The sequence below is a fragment of the Meleagris gallopavo genome, chromosome 5, assembly GCF_905368555.1.
Source record: "Meleagris gallopavo chromosome 5, MGAL_WU_HG_1.1, whole genome shotgun sequence".
NCBI classification, from domain to species: Eukaryota; Metazoa; Chordata; class Aves; order Galliformes; family Phasianidae; genus Meleagris; species Meleagris gallopavo.
In genome coordinates, this window is record NC_139408.1 from 28,488,001 (window position 1) to 28,506,883 (window position 18,883).

General features: G+C 38.8%; 1 protein-coding gene across 6 annotated transcripts in view; it reads right to left on the reverse strand.

Moving 5' to 3' along the window:
• Positions 1 to 18,883, reverse strand: part of ZFYVE26 (zinc finger FYVE-type containing 26) — a 44,297-nt gene that overhangs the window by 17,394 nt on the left and 8,020 nt on the right. For 5 of the 6 annotated variants that reach the window (XM_085224984.1, XM_010711549.4, XM_085224983.1 and 2 more), the window contains 18 exons: positions 15,974 to 16,156; positions 14,756 to 15,409; positions 13,562 to 13,651; positions 12,776 to 12,844; positions 12,188 to 12,339; positions 11,778 to 11,976; positions 11,160 to 11,423; positions 10,892 to 11,011; positions 10,437 to 10,601; positions 8,796 to 9,023; positions 7,298 to 7,403; positions 5,923 to 6,662; positions 5,128 to 5,324; positions 4,128 to 4,232; positions 3,429 to 3,551; positions 2,519 to 2,695; positions 1,148 to 1,394; positions 169 to 267 (listed from right to left, as the gene is read on the reverse strand). In XM_085224984.1, coding sequence (XP_085081110.1) covers positions 169 to 267; positions 1,148 to 1,394; positions 2,519 to 2,695; positions 3,429 to 3,551; positions 4,128 to 4,232; positions 5,128 to 5,324; positions 5,923 to 6,662; positions 7,298 to 7,403; positions 8,796 to 9,023; positions 10,437 to 10,601; positions 10,892 to 11,011; positions 11,160 to 11,423; positions 11,778 to 11,976; positions 12,188 to 12,339; positions 12,776 to 12,844; positions 13,562 to 13,651; positions 14,756 to 15,409; positions 15,974 to 16,156 — 3,918 coding nt within the window. The remainder of the gene's footprint in view (positions 1 to 168; positions 268 to 1,147; positions 1,395 to 2,518; positions 2,696 to 3,428; positions 3,552 to 4,127; positions 4,233 to 5,127; positions 5,325 to 5,922; positions 6,663 to 7,297; positions 7,404 to 8,795; positions 9,024 to 10,436; positions 10,602 to 10,891; positions 11,012 to 11,159; positions 11,424 to 11,777; positions 11,977 to 12,187; positions 12,340 to 12,775; positions 12,845 to 13,561; positions 13,652 to 14,755; positions 15,410 to 15,973; positions 16,157 to 18,883) is intronic. The other variant, XM_085224981.1, reaches the window with a different exon arrangement.

Genomic DNA, 18,883 nt, shown 5'->3' on the forward strand with positions numbered 1-18,883 from the left:
GAAATAGACACAAGGATGAGATTTCAACTGTAAAACCAAAGTTAACATGGAAAAGAAAAGATACTAAGCAAAGAACAGGAAGTACTACCACAGCGATGGACTCAAAGAAAAGTTCTGTCTTTCTCTGTGCTCCAGAAAGCACACAAAAAAGTGACATTAAGAGTTTACCTGTAAGGCTGGCAAGAGATAGTTCTGATGATCCTGACTTAGACATTGTTTCACACTCCAGTACTTGACAGAGACTTTCTTGGATACGTGTAACAGAATCTGGGTCAGGAAAAAATAACAAAAACAGAACAGTATTGGTGATAAACCTGCCTGTTTTTACAAAGATTACAAGAATTCACTCAGAGCAATATGTAACAGTGCTAGTACAAACTGGATTAGCTGTATAATTACAAACTATCATCTTGAAAAAAAATTATCCCACAGCAATACTATATAGAACACAGAGAAAGGGATCCCTAAAGCAATGGACTACTGACAGGCTCAGAAATAATTCAGCACAGAAAAAGTATCACTTGTGAAAACCATCAGTTGACACAAGATGCTCATGGCAAATATTAAGTGTTTCACATGGCAGCAGAAGGAACACACGTGCAACTTTAAACGTCATTTTGCATGAAAAGACATGCAAAGTCTGCTGCATTTATAATAGCAAAAACTTTATCTTTAAATCGTGAAATGACATCAACACTTTGAAACTAGCATAAAGCAAGATGGTACCATATATGTAGAAACAGGTAAACAAATACAAACAATTATGCTCATCGTGCATTTTTTATGTAGTGAAACCACTGGATTTAATCTGCAGCACCCTCTGGTGTTCCAGTCACAAAACCCTCAAATGCACAGCAAAATGCAGAACTGAAGGCAACATGGATGAGAACTGGTTAACACACCAGGAGAGAGCTATGCCAAGTGCATTAAATAAAAGAAGGAAGGAATGGAGCAACAGAATGAACTGAGAAAGTTTTGAAGCCCTTGGGTCCTACAAGAAATGCAAGGACTTTCAGAACATACTCTGGTCTAGGAGGAGACTGAAGGCAAGTATCTAGAAGTGTTATAGCAGAAACGGAAAAGCAATGCCTGGTGAAAACTTGCCCTTCTTGCCCAAAAAGAAAATAGCATTCTCAAGAATAGTCACCTGATCTCCTTTCTTTCAATGAAAATGGGAAGTCAAGGGCTTTCTCTGCATATTTTGAGAGCAAATTGTCAATATCTTCTACAGCAAAGCCAACTTCCTGTCTACCTAAGAGCTGGTGCAGTGTCTGCACAGCCACAGATACCCAGTCCACTTTCATATTCATGAGCAGCTGTTCCACCATAAGCAGTGGCCTGGATGAGAGGTGGAAGTAGTTAACACGAGAGAGTTCAGGTAGAGTCAGCAATACCTGGGAAGTAGATAAAAACAAAGTTGAAGTTTTTCAACCTCCAAATTTGATTTCGTGTGAGCCTAAGACAAGAAACTAACTAAGCAGCTTACATGAGGAATAAAATAACACAGAGGCAAAAAAAATGGAGATAGGACTTATTGGGCCTATTTGTAGCTCTGTGACAGAATTAGTGAGCAGCTTGCTTAGCTCCTGCTTTCAGATTCCATCAAACACTGTCTCATTTCAGAGGAAGCTGAAAACAGGAAAGCATTTAATGACATGTTGTACTGGGGTAGAATACATTATGCTACTAAGGTATGACTATTAAAAAAAACCCCGAAGCATTATCCTTATCTTTCCATCCTTTGAGGAAAAAAAATGATGGATGAAAATACGAGCAGTTCCCTGTAAAGATGAGAAGTTAATATAAACTCTTTACGAATTAAATCATGTTTTCAAAAGTAAAGAAACAAACGTTGATACTGTTGTGCAAAGCACTGGAGCAAGCTGCCATGTGTAGTCCTGAAAAAGAGTATACTGCAGAAACACCAGCATTTTCTTCAGATATCCTGTATTTTATTATGATAACTTACTGGTTTCCATTTGCAATTTCAGGACGAGCACAGAACATTTACAAGACAACAGTCCTACAGAAACTGTAGTAATGGAGTGATACTGACTCCCTTTGGAAGCACATCTGGAAGAAACATGCTGTGAAAGTATTAAAGATCACCATACAGATGATCACATTTCTAGAGTAATCTATGTATTAGATTACACACAGGAAGGAAGCATGGCATTTCTGATACATCAGAGACTATGTTGAGGATACTTCCTTTTTGCTAAGACGAACTCAGCAACTATCCTGATAAATACCCAGGTGTTTTTTTTTCCTTCTTTTAGTCTGCATGGTACCTACCTCCTCACAGCTCAGAAAGAAGAATGCTCTGTTTAAATTGGAAGCTACAACTACCTCAGAATACAAGAACTATAGGAGGTTTTAGGCCATCTCTAACCTTTCTTGGGATTCTAAGACTTGGAATCTTGAGCTTGACAGGGTGAGAATTCCCTGGTAAAATCTACAGGCAGATACTTCAACAGCTATATTGCTGTTAATCCTACAACACAGGAGTTTTACTTACTTTTGATCCCATGTAAAGTGCCTGGATTTCATTACGACGTGCTGTTGTCAGATTCCTGTAGAAGTGGGTTGTGAGGTAATCAGCTAAGAAGTGAGACGCTGCCAAGCTAGGATGTTGGTCAAGGGACTGTTCACTGATAGCAAGGCAAATACCAGGATCTTCTATTCTTTGTAACAGCTAGAAACATAGAAAATACAATAAATCCTTACTATGTTCCTGGAGATTTTTTTTTATACTAGTCAGTGAATAACAAATCGCTGCCATACAATGGTCCAGCAAGCAAATTAACTCCACAAGTATCTTACACACAGTGATGATTTAGATCATCCACTTACAGACTACTCAATGCCTATTTGCTCCATTTAGCAAAACAGTTTTAAAATCAAAACAAACAAACAAAAAAAAAAAATCAAGAAATGAGATACAAGATGTAGTACTGAAAAGAGTCTTCCTTGCTTCTAAAATTCTTTCATTCTACATAACTTGCAAAGTGAGTGCATTTTACTTTTAATCTGTTAGTATCAACAGCTCCACAATTATTAAAACCAGAAGAATTCACACTTGGCTGATTTGGGCATTGAAGCACAGCTGACCAATTTGTATTTGTAGTTTAATTTCTGGTTCTTCTGTTTAAGCAGCACAAAAATACTTCATTACGATCTTTCAAGTAAAAAGGGCCCTGTATTTCCATTTAATTAAAATAGCTGTGAAGACATAGAAACTTCTAGGTCCAACAATGGGATTGCAAAGCTAGATTTTCATTTAAAGCAGACCAGGCAAAAGCCAGGACTTTGAAAGAATATCTAAGAAAATAGTTTCCCTAGAAGAAGAAACAAAGTCAACAGTTTGGATACCATATTCTCAACTTACTTGACCTTGAATTGTAAGGTTGAGAGAGTCCTGCTATTACCTGTGATGCTTTTTCCATGTCTCCCATCTCCAGTAAGTGGAGAAGGTGCTCACGGTGAAGATTGATCAAGTCTTCTCTTGGGACAGGATACAAGTGCCCCCATTCCTCACATAACTCATAATCCTAAAGAATAAAACAAAACAAACAAATGCAACTAAGCAAATTGAAAAGAAACAAAAAAACAACCCAACCTTCTTCTCCTCTTCTGTCCAATACAACAGTTCCTCCAAAGACCTGATCAGCTTCGAGAAATTCTTTAGCTCAGACTCCTCTCTCTCATGCAAACACAAATAATTAAAATGACAAGGGAAAACAGTGACTCAGTTTAAAAGAGTCACAATCTGCATTGAGAACACTTTCCCATCTCACAGAAAGCAAACTGTCTTTCTTGGAAGACACTTTTCAAGCTAACCAGATCTACTGTATTAGCACTTACATAATCATCAAGATAGTATTACATCAAAAGTCTTACTTTTAAAATCGACAAAATTTTAACTGAAAAGATGTCTCAGAATAAGAGTTGAAGGATTATTAAACTGTGCATAAAGCTTGACATTGAGCTTTCTGTACAAAGAATTGAGTAAAAGAATCCTTCTTCAGGTATTATTTGCTGATTATTCTTTCAAATTTGTTGAACTGGCATTTAATCCAAAGTCTAATGGGTTCCAGCTTAACAAAATTCACGTGACAATGCCTAACCTTTGCTTTCAGAATGATATTCATGATGGCCTGGGGATCGTCAGTGCAGGCTTTTTTCAGATCCTGCCAGTCACTCCACAGTGGTTCATTTTGCAAATTCAAAATCTGAAAAAGTTTGATATTATTGTAGCACACATTTTAAATTTTTATCTACAACAATCATCAAATCTAGGAAAACAGTTGGGCACCTCATATCAAGAGTTACTTTGTACCAACAAAAAGTCAACACATTTATCTCTAGCCCTTTATGCTAATTCACTTCCAACTGGAAAAAGACTAATTTTCTTTGTATTTATCTATCACAAACCTGCTTTGCAGGGACAATAAGGCAAAGTTTCCAAAAGACTACAGGGCAATAACTATGGATGAAAAAGTACATGTACACCACAGACATTGCTGATGCTAACAGTGAGAAAGCCAAACTAATTACTAGCAGAATCACCACCATATAGAGCTCAGCAGGGATTTATGACTCCTCTATGCTCCGTCTTCAGCCTGTACTGAACTCCAGGCCACCTAGTCTGATTTCGCTTGGGTATTTAAACTACCCCATAATTAGAAAGGCTGTCTGCAATGTAAGCATGTTTCTTGGTCCTGTACACCATACATATCTACATCTCTCAAGCAAATAAAAATCATGACTTTCCATGGAAAGCTTCTAAAGATTCTCACAGTGGCACAGAATGGAGAAACAAAAACCTTTTAAAAATTAAAATGAATTAAGTGGCATCACACAAAAACAATACAAAATACTATTTGCAGACTTGAATTATCATAGAAGAGTGGAGAAGTTATAAAAGATGGCAGAGAGTTTTAGCTGGATATTATAGTACTGAAAACACATGACCTGTTTCAATTGAAAGACTTAAAAAAAAAAAACAACCACATCACAATTGAAATAGATCCAAGGGCTACAACTTTTTTCACCAAAGGGCAAGCATATTTTTTCCCTGCTGCCTGTTTCTTAAAGAAACTGGTTACTTTAAGAATGGCTTTGTACCTTTTGATAAACCTGAAGTTCTCTCTTCCTGCTCTGCAGATTTGCTTTCAGTTCATCAGTTATGTCCAAATCAGAACTACAATAAGCTAGAATTTCCAAACAGGCATCGAGTGGCCATTTGTCCAAACAGCGCAGAGCCAGCACACTTCTCAGTGTTGCATTTTTCACTGGGAATAAGTACTGCCAACCATCCTTACCTGCAAAGAAAACAAACCATCAGTTTAATGCTCAGCTTGTGTGATTTGGCAGAGATAAAAGAAACAGAACAAAAACACCCTTATCTGCACTGAATGGCACCACTATGAGAAAAAGCAAATAGTGGGATAACCAGTATAAGACTGATGCCAAGCGCCAGATTCTCATAAAGTAATCAAAGACAACATAGCACATTTACTACCCTTAGACTTTTAAAAGGCCTTTCCTTTCACAGGATTCATCATCCAAGTGTGACAATTATAACGGATCATCTCTTATAGCAGTAAGAGTAGTACTATAATTAGTATTTCCTGACATATTCAGGTCTTCACATACAAGTTACATAAGACACTTTCCTGTTCTCTTGTACTACATTGGTTTAGTTTACGTTTACTATCAAGATCTGCAGATTTACAAAACAAACTACACCAGAGAAAGCAAATTTAGAATGAAGAATAGGGAGGGATCTGCCTCTGTCTTTGGATTTGCTCAAGAACCACTACCTCCATTTCCATCCCTTGTTTCAGGATGTACTCTCTATAAATGAAAAAGAGGGAGGAAGGCAGAGGAATGCAGAGGAACACTGAACTTCATCCTTACCTTCAGCAGCTGCACAGCTCAGCACAGCATCCTTCACATCAACTAGCTCCTCTACATCCTGACTGTACAGATCCAAGATCTTCAGAGCTCTAGTCCAATCCTTTGCAGCAAGTGCTTGTTCAAAGACTTCCATTAATACCTTAACAGCTGTGGAGGAATGCAATCCTAGGAGAACCAAAGGTATGTATGTCCTGCCAGAGAAGACACCAGCCAAATTGCCACCTTCTTCCTGTTGATTCTGAAGTGGCTCAAACATAGCAAGCAGAAATCTTTCCAGTATTGGGAACTCCTTCAGCAATGCCTCACACTCCCTGGAAATCTGTTCCAAACCTAATGGCAATTCCCGTTTGTCCCAGAATTCCATCCAGGACAAACTTGATTTGGGAATTTTCTGTATATTAGATGCACTTAGACATGCCACTGTGGCTGTTAGCTTTGACTGAGACTTAAGGAAATCCAGGCAGGAGGCAGTGAGCGTGTTCTGGCTCAAGTCAGCCACAGAGGACGAGGCCAGAGTGTAGACATCCTCAGAGGTTATTGCACGATTGGAGAAAGGTATTTCAACATCTGGCAGACAGCATTCAGTACACTGGTGTGCTAGGTTGCTGATGTTTGTCAGAAGGCATTTTGCTTGGCTCTTTTGCCTTGAATTGCACAAGGACAGCCTTTCACAGCAACAGTTAACAATAACTTGCTGCACATTCAAGCTCAACTCTTCTCTAGCCAAGAGCGAAGAAAGCCTGCAAGGACAGAAAACAGAACCAGCTTACCCAACACACACAAGCAGTACTTTACAGTTACAGATTTTCAAAAATCTTTCAAATTGTCCAGTCCTAGATTCTTCTCCTATGGCAAGAGTACATATCTTTTATCTACGCAGTACTACAAAATTTATACAACACAACATTGATAACTCAGAGCTTATGAAGCCATTCCTTGAAAGAAATCAAGCTTAATACTCAAGCACTGACTTTCACCTAAGCGTGACAACACTAAAACATTTTGCTATTAATGCTTCTTAAGTAGTCTTACTGGTATCTTTTACTTTGCACTACACATTTAAGGTGCAAGTCCAGTTTCTGAACTGTCATACGTTTGATTAAAAAATTCTATAAAGACACTGCCTCTTCCAAACAAATGGCAGTTGTCCAAAATACGGAGTTTTAGTGCTCCCTAGCAAAAATTTTCATGATGGCAGTGAAACTACTGACCAGGTACATGCTTGCAGATCAACCCTTGCAGCATTAAGTGACCTATGAGTGGGAGGTAGCAAAGGGAAGCTGTGCTAAAAGCCAGAGAGAACTTCAAACTTGGCTAAGGTCCAAAATCACAAGCATCAAAATAACCTAGAGAAGAATATCTGAAAAGCACCAACCTGTCAGGTTGAACCTGCCTTTCAAACAGGAGTTGAGAAAGTAGCTGAGATGGACTCTGCTGTAACAATATGAAAGGATTCCCCACTTTCACTTCTGCAGCTAAGTCTTTAAAAATAAAAATAAATCAGAGCAATATAGAACATTTATTACAATACTCATCAGCTCAACAGAATGACCAAGTCTTGTATTAGGAACACAAATTTTAACAGCCTGAGTCTGAAATCTCTTTTCTTAAGTTTATGAATGTCCATGTTCACATTAGTGAGGTAAACCCAGAGTGAACTGCAAGGGATTTGTAACTACAATACCCCTCACAAACCTGGCAGCTCTGGCTCACACTTCATCAGATCAGTTACCAGAACTGGCAGGGTGGAGCATCTTTTGCTTTTAAGATCTACATTCCAGTTTTTCCGCTTGACTGAATACTCGAACCGTAATACGCCTTTGTAGTGAGGCACAAAGGTACGCAGTATTGCTTTCCAAGGAGTCTGTGGATACAGATTAGTAAACTCATGTCTTGTTCAAGTCAAAGTGAGCAAAGGTGGTAGGGGGATTTACAGAAATACAGCTGCTTTTATAGAAGGAGTGAAAGTCCAGCTAGTTTTGCTGAAATACCTTCATACTAAGTTAGGAGAGTCTGTTTACAGAGACTCAGCAAACAAGTTTACCATTTCCATTCACCTTGTAGAACAAGAAAGTTCCCCAGAAACTCACTCAGCCTTTAAATATTACACGTTTTTTGGCTTTGGCAGTTAGACCATGAGGACTGAATTACATCTATATAGAGGCTACAGTTGGTATACCGGCTGCCTCAGCTGAATCAGCATGTTTGGAAATGGATCTTTACCCTCCACATTTATCCTCTTAGAAAAGTATTCTCAGAAAGCAATGCTGTGAAATTTCACATTAGTGCAGCTCAGTTGGAGTCAGTGTTAAAAACAAAGCAGTATTTGTCCCCTGTCAGTGAACAGTTCTGTTCTTCTGACAGCTTTATATGCTGATGATGCAATTCTTTTCATTTACCACTATCAGCAAGTGATTTCACAAGAAAAAATTCTGCCTGCTTACCTCTGTGCAACTGTCTGCACATTCCCTTCCTATCCTGTAGGGCAGCAAGACACCGGTTACTGCTAAGAGAGCCAAGAAGTGCACAGCACACTGACCCCCACAGGATGCAAAAATCATTCTTGCTTTGTAGGGCAGCAACCTTGGAAGGGCAGGAGTCATTTATTTCATTCAAACCAAGTGCAGAACCTGCGTCAGCAGTTAACATTATTGTTCTGATTTATCCACTGCCACTGGCTACTTTTATCTTAGCTTTAGGTGGCATAGATATTAAGAAATAAAGTAGTACAATAATAAGTAGAAATCAAAAGATCTACGTGCAGGTTGTAGGCTTGTTTAGGAAAGAGACATTTTATATAGCTCTCAGAATCAGATAAACCACACAGCCTAGCTATTTCACCTATACTTAGGCTTCAGGCAGAAACACCTTACCTAGCTCTGTATTCAGACTTCGTAACACAACAGCAGCCAGTGTAGCAATGTAGTCAAAGAACATCTTCACAAAGTTTGTCTTCGTGTTGCTCTCTGGTGAGGTTTGGAAATGCTGATCAAGGGTTCTCAGCAAGAGCTGCATTTGATTCCAAACTAGGTGTTTCTCCAGTTCCACAGGTTTCAGAGAGGCCTGTTCCACCAAGGTGCCAAGCAGGCTCCCTTTAGAGTCTGGTTTAAGGAAAAAAGAAAACACATATCCAAGACTAAGCCAGCACTAAATGTCAAAAAAGTGTGGTTGCAGAATTGGAGAAAGTACATTTTTTAAAAAAATGGAAAAAGAGAGAAGTGGTTTAGTAGTGATGAACATGATTCATCTAAATTGGTATCCTTGCAAACAGCATCTCAGAAAAGCCTAAAATATATCTGGTTATATCAATAACAGATAAGCTTATTCCAAAACACAACTGTTGATCATGCACTATATTCCAAAACATTCAGCCCTTACAAGTCTCCCAGTGCTCGTTCAAACTAAAATAATTGAAGTATTTTATAAACATTAAACATAAACATGCCATTTGAAAGTTCAGAAAATGGAAAAAAAAAGATTCTAGTACAATTAAATTAAGTGAACTCCGAGAAAAGGCAGAAAAAACACAATCCTGGAAGACTCCTTCAGAAAAGGACGAGCCATTTTTTGTTAGGCCTAAGAAAATTGGAAGGTATGTTACATTACAGTAACTTTACATGTTTACCTTCTTTTTCTAAAAGCTACAGAAAAAGCAGCAATAAGAATACATCCAATTAAGTATAAGCAACCAGGTTAAAATATACTTCCAAGATTTCTTTGCTATGAATGAAGAAAATAGTATAAATAAAATAGCAACTCAAATTTACATTTTCCATTCTTCTCTGGCAAGATTACAATTTTAGTTTTGATAACAAATGCTAGAACAGTAAGAATTACAGACAAAATTTCACATTTTGTATTCATAATTTTAAAGATACATACGAGGCTGCCCCAACAGGACTGCCTCTTATTTTATTATGTTGGCCCATGATGTCAGAAGTGGATGTAGGTGGCAGTAGAGGTTGAACTTTCCCACTAATATTCATTTTGTTGCTGTGCAACAGATGACAGCAGAGAGGCAGTCTGACATGGAAGTATGTATGAAGCAAAGGTGGGTTAGTGAATTCCCCTAAGTGGAAAAAATGGCACCTATTGACATCAATACTTGCTGAACATCTATGGAGACCAGATAGAGAATGTGAGCACACTGAGGTGGTGAGTTGTGCGTTTCAGCAGTGGCAACAGCAACAGTGGTACCTCTGCTGGTGCAGATTTTTAGAAGCATGGCAAGGGGTTCTTACTCATAGCTGGCAAACAAGCAGAGCTAATGGCAGTGACTGTGACCATGTTAAAAAAAAAATCATTCTGTAGCCAAGAATTTGCACCATGAAATAGTGTTACTGCGCTCTTTGAATCTGTTGTAGTTTCCAGAGAAATAAGTAGGAGGCATTACTTTCAGAGCAACCTACCCATTTATGCATGCGTCAAAAAGCATTACTACTAGATTTACAGTTTTCAGGACAATAAACATCTAGATCCTTTTATCAGTCTTCATGACCACAAAAATAACTCACCTACAGAACGTTCAACATGTGTCAGTGCTTTTAGAATTTGATCCAAACGTTGTGATAAAATAATCTCATTAGTAATACTTTCCTCAGTCAAGGCAGGATAGCAAGCTTGCAGAAGGTCTACAATGCTGCATCGAAAATAACTGCTTATTTTCTCTTCTGAGAGCTCTACAAAGAAATAGAAAGAAACACCAATGAATACAGAAATACTGTTGCACAGAAAAATTCCCACAGAATCAAAACTGCATTAGAATACCACCAGTTTGCCAGATTGAGTGACTCGATAAATTCAAAACTGAGCTTGAATGTTTTTTTTTTCGTTGTTCTTCCCCTCCCTTTTCATCAAATACTCAGTAAAGAAATGAAAAATTTCTTAACCTTTCATTGCAACAGAAGGCAAGAATCTAAAATATTCAACAGAATTAAAACATAAAAGTTGTATCAGCAAAGTACACTACCTGATTTGGACTGCCCTTGTGATGTGCAGGAATAGTTGAGAATTTTACTTATTTGCTGAAGAAACACTGGGAAACCCTTCATACTTTCAGAACGCAGCAAAACAAAATCAGGTCGGTGAGCTGGAGAAGTCATTGGACAAAATAAAAGTTAAGAATGAAAAAAAGGAGAAAACAAAATCTAATTTCATATTGTTTGTATTATTCTAACACTGGTGCTAGCACAAACACCAGCTCATATAAAGGCTTTTTCTACAAGTCAAAAGCCTACCTCGAGTTTCAAGGCTGCTGTACAGTTTTCTTTCTGCTGTCTCCAAAAGCTGTTTGCATGTCTTCCAAAGACGGCACTGAGTACAAGCTAGGTCAAACGCTGCCATTGCTGAGGGACTGAGGTCCTCAAGGACTTCCCAGAGAGGGTCAGTGTGCTCCAGCTGGATGTTGCTGACCCAGAAGTTTTCTTGGAGAGTAGGGGCAAGACTTCCAGAAGTTGCAAGCAATTTATCAGTAACATCCGAGATGGAATAAAACACCATGCCTGCATAAGTCAGCAAAACACACAATCACTAATTACACAGGATTTCTATCTCAGATATCCTGGCAAGGATAATTATTTTCCAACCTTTTATGAAAGTAGTTCATTAGAAGGCCTGCTTTACAAAATTTTTACTGTGGAATTGATGAAACTAATAGAACACCAGCAGTGTTTCAGTATTCTGGATTTCCTTTTACATCAAAGAAGAGATACTTACCTTTCTGAACAATTATTCCACTAATTATGACAATACTTGAATTGTTTTCTTCTGTTTCGTATTTCTCCCTCATCTTTTTGAAGTACTCAAAACAAACAAACACACACAAATAAATAAATAAAAAAACCCACAGTCCTTACCAGCTGCTGCTGCATTCCCAATAGCTTGCAATGTTGAGCGGCCACTGCCAGACCTCCTGATGCCTGCAGTACCATCTGACACTTGATTCTCAATATTGTGCTCCACTCTGGCCATTTCTCGTACCGCCTCCTGGTAGCGCTCCATGAAAACCAACTCACCATAGCAAGGTGAAGTATCCAGGTTGAACATCAAAGCCACCTTTCACAAATAACAATAAGTGCTATTACAGGGTATATCAAAAGAAGTTTTCAAAGGTCAAAAAAACTTCTGACTTTTCTGAAGGAATGCAGATGCTTCAGCTCTGTGTTTGCTAATGGAGGAGGAGCAGGAACTTGATCAACCGCCATAAGCACAAATGCCAACACCAAACCAGTTTCTAAATTGCACAAGGTACACACAGCTCATTTACCTGATGGGCTTCTGTGAAGTTTCCTCTCAAAACACAAGAAACCAACAGAGATTCTGGTGGGGAAAGCATCATAGGAATTAGAGGATTTTGCTGCTGTGGTCTGCCTCTACTTTCCAAATCACCCGAGCCAGACACATTACTGGTACTTCCCTCTGCAAGACAAGAGAATGAATCAGCCATTATAGAAAAACAAAACATTTCACTAGTTAGCAGCCAGCTACCAGATAACAGCACTATATGTATTTCAAACAGAAACACAGGAGCAGAATCACACAGAAATGTTAAGGTAAAGAGGGTAACATAAGCCCCTTCTTAAAGATTCTCTTAAGATCTCACTGTTTGGTCAGAACATAGTTCCCTGCAAACCAAACATACCCAGAAAAAAAAATGCTATTTTCTTATTCTAGAAGAGGAGATGCATATTATTCTAATTAGAAAATAAATACGTCAGCCAAAAATGGAAATCCTGACATTGAATAGTTCTAACTCTGTCCTGTACAGAGAAGTAATTTACATTAATCAGTCAGACAAGTATTTCATCATGGCACACTGGCAAGACAAAGGAATATCACTTTTGTGGCTTAATACCTGAGGTACTGGCACTCAGCTCACTACTTGTACTTTCCCACGATGGACTGGAAGTTTCCTCTTTCCCATCTAAAATAAAAACAAATCAGAACAAGCATGTGAAACACGCTTTTTCTAGAAAAGGTAATTAAAATTTATTGCAGATAACAAGCAACAGCAAAAGATCTTCAAAATTATTCCACAAATGAGATGTCTCTGACTGTCAACAATTAATGTAAAAAAACAAAAACAAAAAAAAAAAAAAACCAAAAACCTGCTGACAAAAAGGCAAGAGATTGTAAGTTGGTGCAACCCATCAGTGATAAATTATCAGTTATGTCTTAAACCGAAACCAGGCTTACTTTCTAAGATCTAAATAGAAAACTTTATCTTATGGCTGTCAGTGTAAGTCACAAAGGTACCTGTGAATTCATACTCTAAATACTAATTTGATATGAACGAAAATATAGCAGTCATTGGATATAATGGAGGAAAGAAAAAATTCTTAAAAGGAGGAAAGAAGTTGTAAGGTTTTTCCCCCAACCCTAATCAGAATACATGTTAAAGAATTTACTTCCTTAGCTGAATTTAACATAAGTGATGTTTTATTTCTGCAAGTGAGCTTTAGGGAAACAGCCTCAGCCCAAGTGGAACTGGACTAAGACACTTCAAACTAGCCGGAAAACTAGTTGAAAAAAAATAAATCTAGTTCTCTGTTTTTAGTCCATTAAGTCTAATTGCATTAAGCTGTGAGCTCAGCACAGCATGTTTCAGAGATGCCCTCTCCAAGCCATTTTTTCAACTCACCTGTTCTGTATCTTTGAGATCTACCTCGTTTCCTAAAGCTGGTGCACCTAACTAAAGAGCTGCATCTCCGAGAAACTGCAGGCTGATGTTCTGTAAAAGGAGACATTTAAACAAATAATTACCAAATAGCTAGACAGCCCATAACAGTGATTGTCTACCTTGAGGAATCTATCAGCACATCTACCTGAGTAGAGCTATGATAGCAGATCTCCAAACAAAGGAAACAGTTGATTTCAGCTAAAGAGCTCTTCTGCTGTAGAGTTTAAATCAGTAGCTCGAAGCAATTTTGATGTGATTCAACAATGCATGTATTTTTTTCAAACATATGCATTTGATGTTGCTTGGAACAAACTGTACCTTCCATACACTCCAAATGAGTGCAACTACACAGAAAAATAGGTATTGTCCAAGCACATAAGCAGCTAGAAACAAGGCAAAAAGAATAAGAATTAAAATAGCAAAAGAGGTAGTTAGATTTGCTATTAAGATTTGAACACAGGGAAAGCTGCTCCCAGAAAAGCAAAGCGGTAGCATAACACACACCGGGATGCCCTTAGCAGCCTTCATCTCTGTGGAAAAAAATCTGCATATTATGCATCTTGAACTCCATGCTGGAAACACTAACAGAATATCCTTCCCTAACAGTGCAATAAAAGCTAGCAGACACCAGCAGCCCTGCTTCAGTAGCACTGTTGTGAAGCAACTGCTATCAACAGGGCTGAGGTGGTCTAATTACAATCAAACAGCTGTGACTACAGAACACAACCTTACACAGCTGAGATCAGTGCCAGACTTGTGCCCAAGCACTTCAAACAGATTTCCAAAATATAACTGCCCTTTCCCTCTAACAACCACACTCATGTGCTTGGTCCATTTGAGGTTCATACTGCCCAGATGTTGCACAGTCTAAGATATACAATACGCAACACCCCGATACAGGCAAAAATCTGACAGCAATGGGGGGATAAGGATGGGAGAGGGAAATGGAAATCTGAACTTTGATTAAAATAGATAATTCTCTTAAGAGAATGGTGCAGAAACCAGGTGATCCCTAACTAGGTCATTCTCCTAATATCTGCCAAAATGCATTCTCCTTCACCAAGATGCTCAGGGAACTTAGTCTTGAGAGCATTGCCTGAAGAGCTGTAACTGAACAGAGTTCATATACCAGAAAGTGCCAAATACAAATCCTACCTGCATTTCTGTTGCTCATCACTACCTTATAACGCCAGTGAGCTTCAGAAAGGTATTTGGAGAACTGTAATACACGACTTCCAAAGCCATCTCTGCTTGCAGAAAGGTTCAAGCACTCAACAAGCTCCAGCTCTTCACGAAGAACATTACTGGAGTCCCATGGGAGAGAACTCTGAATTTCTTCCAGATGGTTGAGGAGCAATGTGAGGAAGGCATCCATGGCCACATCATCCACTAAAAATCCAGTGACGCTGCTGGTGAAGTGTTTCAGATCTGGGTAGCTCAGCCTAGAGGATTCACAGCTTTTGCCACACTGCTCCAAGTCAGGAAGATTCTGAATGTCCAAGTGATCGGTCCGAGCAGCAAACGGATACCTCTCTAACTTCTTTCCAGCCTTTATTAGGTGCTGTGGACTTTCTGATGCAGAAGACCGCTGACTGGCACTGCCTTCTACACTCACAGCAGAACTCTTTTTGTCAAGATCATCATCCTCTGCATAGTCCTCAGGTAGAAGATTGTCACTGTGGAGGTCACTGTAGGAAACAAAAAGCAAGGAGAAGATGTTCTCCAGAACCTCCAGGCGCAGCGGGACAGGAACACTCCTTAAGAACTGGTGACACTTCACAAGATATTGAGAAAAGACAGGAGAACAATCTGTACATGTGAAAACAAAAATAAAGAACACTTACAATGTTTTCCAAGAGTTCTTTCCTCCCATATCTGCCCCCTAAGCAAATCCCCAAGACAACTGTCCCAGTAGCTCAGAGGTGATAAACATGTATGTTTATCTTTTTAAATGCAAAATGGTGACTTTCCTCTTTCCTCTCAGCAGCACCAATCGTCACCCTGGGCAACGATGTGCAAATTCAGATTACAGACATTCTAGTCATAACAAAAAAAAAAAATCCCAGATTTTGGGAGACTGGGACTTTCTGGGAAATTGTGAGCTCTTAGAAAAGCATCCTGTTACAAACATTCCATAATTTCCTTTTTGCATTATATTTTAATCTAATAAATGCTTTAGAACAAGACAGATACTTGTTCTATCCATATCCATCTTTACTAAAGTTAACAAGACCTCTCAGAAATGCCAACATACTTGTTTGCAAAACACACATAGCCCACTGAGTACACACAGAACGTACACTTACATGATAATTCAGAGCTCAACAAATGCAAAAGTATAAGTCACTGAAACTGAGAAAGCAAGCTAGTCACCTGCTGGTTCTCCAGAAGCTGTGTCTTCAGGGATATCACAAAGAAGGCTGCGTATGCAATCTTTGCACTTGGAATGCTTATGGGAATTCACACAGAGAGCATAGATAGCATACTTCATGGCACAAAATGCTCTAAACAGCGCCAGACTGCGTTGCTGGCTGAGAGCACTAGGGAGTGGTGCTGCTGTGGAAGAAAACAAGGTTGGTGAGAGGGTAGCAAGCGTCAAAAAAAAAAAAAAAAAAAAAAAAAAAAAAGTAAATTGCCTTTTGCAGTTCCCACACTTTCCTGGTCTTTCTTTCTCACAGAATGGCCTGGGTTGGAAGGGACCTCAAGAATCATGAATCTCCAACCCCCTGCCACATGCAGGGCCACCAACCTCCCCATTTAATACTAGACCAGGCTGCCCAGGGCCCCATCCAATCTGGCCTTGAACACCTCCAGGGACGGAGCATCCACAACCTCTCTGGGCAGCCTGTTCCAATGCCTCACCACTCTCTCCATAAAGAACTTCTCCTCCAGTGTCACCTCCTTTCCAGCTTTGCTCTACCTCACTGTTACCTCACAGCATTTTAAAACAATATATTCTGCAAGTCTGTGCTACAGGATACGGCTACAGCAAGAGCGATCAAAATCTTCTCATGAAAAGTCTCACTAGAGAAAAGTGGTTAAGCTGCACTTTTGCATTTACAACACATTGTTCCAACATTTTAGAGTTTCATATTCTATCACACAATAGGTAAGTAGAAAGATAACATCAAAGACAGTGTAGACTGGCTAGTCACTGACTTGTGAGATTAGAGTATCACCATTTCTACAGATTTGTGCTAATAAATGCTGCCTTTTGATTCTATCCACAATAGCTGGTCATATTTACCATATATGAACTGCAACAAAAAGTACAGTCCCACAGATTGAGTGCAACTTAGAAGCAGCTTAAAGAAATACTACACTCACTCCTTCCTCTTTTGCTGTTTTCAAAGGAAAGGAGGTATCACTGTCACATGCCAGAGACATGGTTCCTTTACAACTCTGATATTCCACTGTAGTTACAATGGCACAAAAGTCCTGTCAGCACCTCCTTCACGTAGGAAGTGTAGAGTCATATATTCTGTTATTTAAGTTTTAAATGAGTTATTAAGTTACTATGCAAAAGTAAAAAATGGAAAACAAAATTTTAAAAAACATCAGCAATAAGTTAGTGCTGGAATCCTCTCTTCTCCATTCTTATACAAGGGGTAGATTGTCACTGCCAATGTCATGCAGAGAAAGCACTCACAAAACATTTTAAACAGAGACTGGTTTCATGCACTGGTAAGGTGCCCATCCAAATGCTGAGACTGAAGAGCATTACCTAGAAAGTGTTCTGGTACTGTCCTCTACAAGGCTCAGATGTGGTTTCAAAGAAAAACAACACCAGTCTGAACTCTCCCAAAAACTGAGAACAGCCAAAACAAAGCCCTGAGAGCCGATACAGTTGAAAACCCACTATTCTCTACCAATGCAATTATAAAACACAGCAGCACTGCTGAAAACAGTAGCAGCAACAGACAGAAATGAGAAAACACTCAAGCATGAATCCTTCTCAGAATTCACATAGCCAGAGTACCACTACAATGCACCAGATCTCCACTGCTATATAGTGCCTGAAAAGCTCTCAACACTGTGTTAAGAGAACTACAGGTATGTGGAGACAGAGGTCTGATAAATACAGTGCAATGACAAGCAAGACGCTAGCCAGAGTCACTGTAAGATAGACAGTGGTAATCTAATGAAGTTTAGTACAGTTTTGCCTTCCACATATGCTCATAGAAAGACGCAGATGGAGAGTACCTGTGTCAGTATCTGCATCTACACCAACCCTTTTCCTCGCATCGTACTGAAAAAAACAACCTAGAACCATAAGCATTTGACTTTCCTACCCTAGAAACGTTAATATCTTACTGTTGAATTATTTCACACATAGGGAATTCTTTGTTACTGAGACTGATGACACACAAACTAGTAATGCACCGTTCTGAAGGGTACCTTCCAACTGTCAACCACTATTGCTACTTCAGTTTCACTACTGCAGCTGACAGATGTGTCAGCAAGAGAAGGAAGAAGGGGAAGAAAGTAGGATGAGGAGAGGAAAAAATGCCTGTTAACACTATAAAATAGGAACTTAAAACTTCATTACTCTAATCCTCCCTTAAAAGTTCAAAAGACATTATTTTAAAGGAGTTTCTATAAATCTGCGTTTATGCAATTATCTAATTATACTGTAAATTTTGAATAAATTTTGAAATTTTGCCTTCATTAACTAGTTCTGCAAATTAAGGGGATCTGAAAGAAGAAAAACTACAGCTAGAGTTCATTTGCAACAGTCACGCAGCTCCCAGAAGATCTGACAGGACTGCCTCTTCCTGACTTCGAAGGATATATAACAGAAGTCAAAGAGAAAATAATTACATGTTATCAGCGATTAACAATCTATTATTAACACTGACCAAAACAATTATTTTCAAAAAGCAAGAACTCTGAATATGGAGTCTATATAGGGGTCTCAATCATGAAAGGTTGTCTTCTTGTTTGTTTTTTTAAGACTTATTCAGGATAACACTCATGGGGCAACGTTAACAAGGTCAATAAATACAGGACTGGAAATTGGTATCTTAATAATACGATATTGGATAGCAATCAAAAGCTTCATCACTAAGAGCTCTCCATGTAACTGGAGATGAAACTGCACATTCATGAATTCCCCCAAAAGAAGGAACAAGACACGAAATGTTGCAACTTCTTAGTTTCTGGTATACTTGGAAAGACTGAGCTTCTGTAGCATTGTTAAGAGGCCCTGTCAGAAAACAGTATTAAAATTACAACGGTCAAAACTGGACATAAACTGCACACAAGCGTGTAAGGACAGTCACT